Consider the following 6,988-nt stretch of genomic DNA (forward strand, 5'->3'; position numbering starts at 1 on the left):
CTGTTGGCAGCTTTTCTCCACAGTCATCACCAAACATCCTCTGTCTTTTCCTCTTCACTGTTGTTATTATCAGAGATAACAAAAGTTAAATTACTTATCAAGTAAGCGTCTCGATCGTCTAACTGTAGCGACAGTGCTGACTACCGAGACACTTTTTTAAAAATCTTCTTTAGTACATGCACATGCAGGTCTGTGCATACCTAAGCATCCACACCAACGTCCCAATGTCATGCATCCACCAATCACCTATATTTCCAAGTCCTCAAAGGAGCTATGAAGCGAGCATCACACAAATAACAGCTTTGTCTGAGATGATATAAAATGTCAGCAGGTTTAGCTTTACTTGAGAAAATTTCAGAAGCTAATGATGCAGAATTAGACAGATTTCGGCAACTCTGCAAAGTCAAGTCATGGTAGAGATTTCAGCCTCTGCAGAGTAACTTCAAATCCTTCCTCTTTTAAAATGTGGCTCTTGGAAGTCCAGTATCTGTTTTAGAAGTGTAACTGAAACACTGTGCATGTCCCTGTTTTTGCTTCACTTGTATTCACATGAAGTTTTATACTCACAGTTGTATCAACCTGTGTTTGTTTACCAGGTAAAGAAGGAAAATATCTCTTTAAAGTTTCCTTACATATACAAGTTTCCAAGAAAACATGCAATTACTATGGTTTTGAGCAGATTTTTTTCCCTTTTATTGGGACACAGTCGAGGTAGAAAACACACAGGACGCTAATACAAACCATCCAAACACAAAATTAAATACATATAAAAAATGAAGTAACACTGATGAATATGCAAGTTAAAAGTGAACACTTTGATTTTGGTAGAACAGCCAAAAGTTTCTCCCAGGTCTTAATATTGAAATTAGAGGACATTTGGGGATTTAAAAGTGCGAATAACTGTTTTAACAAAATGTGTCTTTAGCTTTCTGTAAAGTAGAATATTATTCAGTACAGATTAAGTATGCCCTACAGAAAAATTGTGACAAATTCTGTTTGGGCCCTTAACATCCAAATAGATTAAAATCTTAAATGTATCTAAAGCCCACTTTTGGAACAAATCTTTATTTAGTAGAAAAGGAAACAAAGAAGAGGAAAACTTCAAATCCCTGCTAATCCATCGTAATCCCTTTTGTCATTCCCTTCTCACTTAGGATTTTACTTTTGAAACTGCAACCAATCACAGCTGGGCTCTAGGCTGTCGTCACAGTGACACTTGGATCCAATTGGCCGTCATCTCCTGTCAGCAGAGGGCTGCCCGGCCTGTAGGTGGGGAAAAGAGTTAGAGTACATGAGTGGATTATGTAGGGTGGCAGGTTGAGGAGATCTGAAGGGGTGGAGAGTGGGCTAGGAGGGCTAATCCAATCTGGATTAGGCCAGGTGGCTTTTCTAGAAGCAGGGGGTGAGCTCATGGCATGCACCTGTGGCTGCACTGTAGATCTAAATTAGAGTTAAACTGGTTGACAAAGATTTTCCCGCAGGTGGCCCAGCACTCTCTGAAAAAAGCACAAATCCCTAGTGTTAATCTCTTCAGAGGTAAAGTTCTACAAAAATGGTCATCCTTTGCGTGAGAAGCTATTAGTTTTTCCTCTCAGTGCAAAATCACTTTGACTGAAAAAAAAATAGTTCAAAGTGTTTGTTACTCAGAGCAGAGATTGGAATTTGACAGCACAATCTGTCCTTTGTTGTCACTGTCTTTAAGTTGACTCACTTTGTCATCTTGTCTGTGAGAATTGCGCAATGCTTTCATTTTCAGGGATTGTTAGTGCCTGAGGCTGCTCTAGGTTTGAGGAGAAAGGTCTTGATGAAAATTGCTTTTTAACAATAGAGCATTGTCAGAATGATGCACCTGTTTCTTGATGTTGAATTGAATGTAGTCAGGTGTGGGCCATTTTTTTCCCCCAAATATGTACAATGACAGAATAATAGAAAAAAAAACTTTAAGTAGCTACAATCTTGAAGAAAATGACGAGCTATGACGTAGGTTGTTGAGAAAGTTGAGCGCTAATTCTTGAATGACGTGAGCCACTTGGCATATGGTAAACAGGTAAACAAAAGGTGTGTGTGTCAGATCTGTTTTTTTGTTTGTGCTTGGAATGCAGATGGCCAGACATGCTGATGTCATCCACAGTAAGACAGATGACTGAGTCAAAAGCCATCTGTGTGGATTCAAAACAAGCAGTCACTAAAGGTCCAACTAACCATATTGGATGCTTTAATTACACCAAGAACAGCCTAATTACAAGGATCTAATCCTTACTCTGGTTCTGTTTAATGATACTGACAAATATCAGGAGGTTTGTCTGGTAACAGACCTTTTGCTACACAGGTGGATGTGGAATAGCCACATTATGGAAGATCTTTTAAAATGTATGTTCATCAGATTTTTTTTCCGATTCCAGCAACTGTTGATGTTGAGAACACCTAAACTGGTTCACCTACTTCGTTCACCTGCCTGAGAGCCAGATTTCGAACATCTGTGGTTAAAACCACAACATAAGGCCTACAATAAAATCTGCAGACCACTTTGCTCTCCATCCTGTCCAGCATTCAATGAAACTGGTGGAAAGATTATTAGCATGCCATCTCAACTTATTCATCTTCTTTTAGTTTGCTGTAGTGATATTTAGAAGTATAGACAAATTGCAGTTCACTTCAGTTAGAAACTGTTTATGTTTTAGATCACATAATTAATTGGGATTATGAATTGTCTGCACTGGAAAGTTTGGAGGGACCAAAAAGTTTTAAATCTTGCTATCACTGTCAGCATCTCTTTAGTCTGAAACCTCAGGAGGTCAAATAATGCCTAATACTAATAGTATTGAATAACTGTCTCAACACTCAAGTAAGGACTTGAAAAATCAGTTATTAAAAATGGACTCTGATGGACACATTTCCAAGTATAACTGGCACTGGTCAGTACACACTTATAATAGAGCGAGTATGGGTGGTACTTCTTTTACTTTTCTTTGACCCTCAAGTGCTTTGGTAATACTTACCTGTAACTTGAGACAACAGGCTCATTCTCCTTGGTCTGAGTAGATCTGACATCTTTGCAAAACTCTGCATGGGAAGTCATGCTAGGCCTCTGTTCTGATTGGGTGCGACGCGTGGAGCTACCAATCCCTCTGGTTGTTAACCTTCCTCGGGAGGCCTCTCCCCATGGTCTGGGAAGCACAGAACTTCCAGAGGAGAGGCAGGCCTGAGAGTTTTGTGAATCACTTCGAGAAAACACTGAGCGGGCATCTCGAAAGGACACAGATGGAATGATCTCTTCAGGAGGGTTGTCTGTGGCACGTACTATTGTTCTAGGAGAACAGGGGCGAGATGATGTAGACTGTGGTCTGAATACTGGCGGACTTGGATATCTGTGGCGCACAGAGGGACCAGATGGTGGCAGTCGGACTCTAGAGACAGGTGGTGCTGTCACAGGAGGGCTGCAAGAAGGCATCTCATCCTCATAATATTCAGTGCTTTCACACCTTTGGCCCATTCTGTCTTGACGGGGTAAAGTCACTCTTTCCACAATGTTTCTCCTGTCAGAAGATTCTACTGCATCACGCAGGTGAATGATCTTACGTGCCTGTTGGTAGAGGCAATTAGCTTTCTCAGTATCTGGATCTACATCTGTTTCTTGTTGCTGCTCTTCATCTTGTACCCCCATTACATCATCCTGCCTTACAGGATGGGCAGGTGAGATAGCGATCGATCTTGGCCTCACACCTGCTCGGTTTGGCAGCACTTCCACATTCTGCACAGATGCTTTCAGACGCTGGGAGATTCCTGCCTTTTGGTTTATCACTGGGAGAGTCCGGCCTGAATCTCCCTGCAGCCCTTCCTCATTTCCCAGTAGGCCTTCAGTACTCTGGAAGGAATTGTCCATCAGAACCTCTGGAGGTGGAGGTGGTAAATTGTCCATGTCCAGGTCATCCCTGCTGTCAGGCCAGCTGTTGTTGTTATTGTTGCCATTGATGACTAATACCCCTTCATTGCGATTGACTGTGTCAGATAGCAGAAGGACCCCACTTTTCTTGGGCCTCCTGATATGAGGTGGAACGTTAGCAAGGCTCTGCCCTGGTCTCCCATCAACCCCTTGGCTAAAACTATTTATTAGCCTTCTGACAGTCTGGCGCTTTGGTGGTTGTGGTGCTATCATTGGTAAGGAGCAAGGTGGCTGGTTTATTCTCACAGGGCCTTTGTGTGCACCTGCTGATCCATTTAATGAATGCCTCCTTAATCCAGCTCTATACACATTATAAAGAGGCCCTGCCAGCTCTTTGTTTTCAGACATCTTTTTAATTCTCTGATCCAAGTCCTTCTGGCTCCTTTGTAGCGCCATCGTTACAGTTGTATACCTAGTGGATGAAGCGTGTTCAGGCTTGGCTGCAGTGAGGGGTCGTTTAACTGTAGGCTGCTGTTCCTGAAGATCATTTGCATGCATGTAACGAAGAGCCTGACTGGGATCAGGTGGGGAAGAGCTCGATCTCTTCCTCTGAGGCCTGTCACTTTCATCATCTTCGTACTCTTCGTCGTCATCGTCATCATCATCCTCATCCTCCTCATCATCTTCATTGTGGCCTACCAGGTTGGGGGAATTACCAGCCAGACTGTCAAATGCACCTCGAACGTTGGCCCCAGATCCACAACTTCCTGATCCAGCACTCCCACGGTGGCGGCGGTGCCTCTCAGACCCTGTCAGACTCTCGTTCTCTCCCCCAATTCCGCTGTCCTCGCTGTGCAATGCCGAGTCCTCTGGGTTAGACTTCCTCATGGCTGCCACCTCTACCCGAGCAAGCACTTGAGCCAACCTCTTCTCTGCTGTCTGCTTGGCCTGCAGCTTCTCAACCAGCACTTTGGAGAGGGAGGAATAATACTCCACCGCCTCCTCGAGTGTGGTCTCACCCAGTGCCTGGACTGAGGCTGCCACCTGCCTCATTTTTTCTGTTGAGTGCTGGAGCAGCTGCTGTAAAAGATCGGGAGGTGGATCGAGGGGCTTGGCTCTATCAGTGCTAGTTTTAGCTGACATTACAGTTGGGCCCATCATCCCAGAAGGTAAGGCCATGTAGTCCCCGTGCTCCTTCAACATCAGCTCCCCCTCCTCGGCCATCTCCTCCAGTGCTTGGTTGATCTCCTCAAAGCGTAACACTAGACCAGACATCATGGGCTGGAGGGACAGCTGTGTCTGGGCGGCCTGGTCCAGCAGTCCCAACAGAGTTTCATATTTGGAGATGTTTGGATTCAGAAAGGTATAGGCTGCCTGGTGAGCCCTCACCATGTGTGGTGGGAAGTCTACTTTTGTCTTAGCTATAGAGGATTTCCTCTTCTTGTCAGTAGACCTTCTGTTGCCTTTATTTTTCCTTCGTTTCTCCAGCTTTTTGATCTTATCTGTTTGTACAACATCATTGACTATTTCTTTGGGCATCACATTCACTTCTTTTTCTTGAATGTCTTGTGCCATTTGGGCAGATGTCTGGTTGAAGGCCAAACATGCAGTCTCTTTGCCCGGACATTCTTCAGCAGGTAGTGGAAGTTCATTTTCTTTCTGTATAGTTTTCAGACATTTGTTCTCCACCTCTACAGGTCTACCTTCGGCAGCATCCAGTGGTGCTTCAGCCGGGAGAGCCTTCTGAAGTACAGGGCTTTCTGGCTTTGAAAATAACTTTCCTTTTGATGGAGAGCAGCCCATTTTTGCATTCAAAGTGATTCAAGAATAAAAAGCAAATTCTTTTCTTCAAAGAAAAAGTAATCAGGAGAAGTCATTAAAGCCAAAATGTAAATCCATTGTTGTCTTTCAGGCAAAGTCTTCTTGAATCGTCCAGCAATGGCTTTTTGCTGGTAGTCCACCCTCCATGTGCTACTTCCAGTGTATTTCTCCAGTCCTTTTATCCTTTCTCCTCAAAATTATATGATCAAACTGTGCAGCAAAGATACCTGCTACCCGTCGAGTGAATTGACAACCAACCAAGGCAAAGGCGAGGAGTTGAGTGGATAAGATGGATTGAGAGAGTTTCTTCCCTCTCTCCTTCAGCTCACACAGATGGTCACGTTAAGTGCATCAACATACACAGACAAGCTGGCATGCACATACACAACTGAGCATTTACATGTAAGACTTTAAGCTCATCAGGTTAATCAGAGCCGAGTTTGTCAGGTGGTGTTTTTAGCCTCATCCACTGTGCTGCTGGCGAGTTTTACATGCAACTGGTAGGCTTGTTTGAGTGACAAACAACCCTGTTTTTGAAGTTATAAGAAATAGGTGGCAATGAATGTACATTTAAAAATGTAGTGATTTTTCTTTGTGTTATGATCATCCTTTCAAAAAAAATTCTGCCAGCATTTGCCTGCTTACTCACACATGAAAGCCTTTTCTGTAAATGCTGGGTGTATATGAAGCCAACATGTGACCTGCAGGAAATCTGTGTCAAGTATTTGACATTTTATGAGAAAAATAAATTGAAACTTAAGATAGAGATCTTTCCTCTGCGCTGTGTGAATTCCTGATATGCTGAACACTTATCAGGTTTCGCTCATCTATCTTCATGTCAAAGTGACAGCTTGACAGCCCTTACTTACGGTAAGTTCCTAACAGGAAATTCCGTCCAGGAAAAACCATTACACGTGACTCACACATAGATATCCAGAATTCGACTTAAGTCAACGTCTGCATTAACCGAAATTTTTTTCCCTCTATTCAGTCAATAAAATGATGACAGCATGAAAGGCTTAACACATACAGACAACATAGATTTATGGTTAATATCCTACTTACCTTAAATTAGCATGTTGTACCACACTGGCTTAACTGATAGTCAGAAAACCATTTCCTAATGCCTTATAGACATGTTATAAGTCATCAATTAAAATAATTTGCCAATACCTGTGTAGCTGTTGAGTCATTAATAAAGTTAAATCATTTTTAATGTACCAACAGCTGAGTTTAAATATTTATTGTCATTAATTAATGTAATGAAATGTAAAACGCTGTTAA

General features: G+C 42.7%; 1 protein-coding gene across 1 annotated transcript; it reads right to left on the minus strand.

Moving 5' to 3' along the window:
- Positions 1-686: 686 nt before the first annotated feature.
- Positions 687-5,968, minus strand: pcare2 (photoreceptor cilium actin regulator 2). The gene is made up of 2 exons (XM_051960874.1): positions 3,000-5,968; positions 687-1,263 (listed from the first exon to the last, which is right to left on the minus strand). Exons 1-2 carry the CDS (start codon positions 5,684-5,686, stop codon positions 1,194-1,196), a joined length of 2,757 nt encoding a protein of 918 aa, XP_051816834.1. The 5' UTR covers positions 5,687-5,968; the 3' UTR covers positions 687-1,193.
- Positions 5,969-6,988: the final 1,020 nt, after the last annotated feature.

Source organism: Acanthochromis polyacanthus, chromosome 16 (assembly GCF_021347895.1).
Source record: "Acanthochromis polyacanthus isolate Apoly-LR-REF ecotype Palm Island chromosome 16, KAUST_Apoly_ChrSc, whole genome shotgun sequence".
Classification (NCBI taxonomy): Eukaryota; Metazoa; Chordata; class Actinopteri; family Pomacentridae; genus Acanthochromis; species Acanthochromis polyacanthus.

What these genes read in the sequence shown, in the direction of transcription:
- pcare2 (XM_051960874.1), bottom strand. Translation starts at nt 5,686, where the DNA reads ATGGGCTGCTCTCCATCAAAAGGAAAGTTATTTTCAAAGCCAGAAAGC. An exon ending in CCTGTTGTCTCAAGTTACAG is followed by an intron (nt 1,264 to 2,999) that starts GTAAGTATTACC and finishes CCCCACCTACAG; the next exon opens with GCCGGGCAGCCCTCTGCTGA.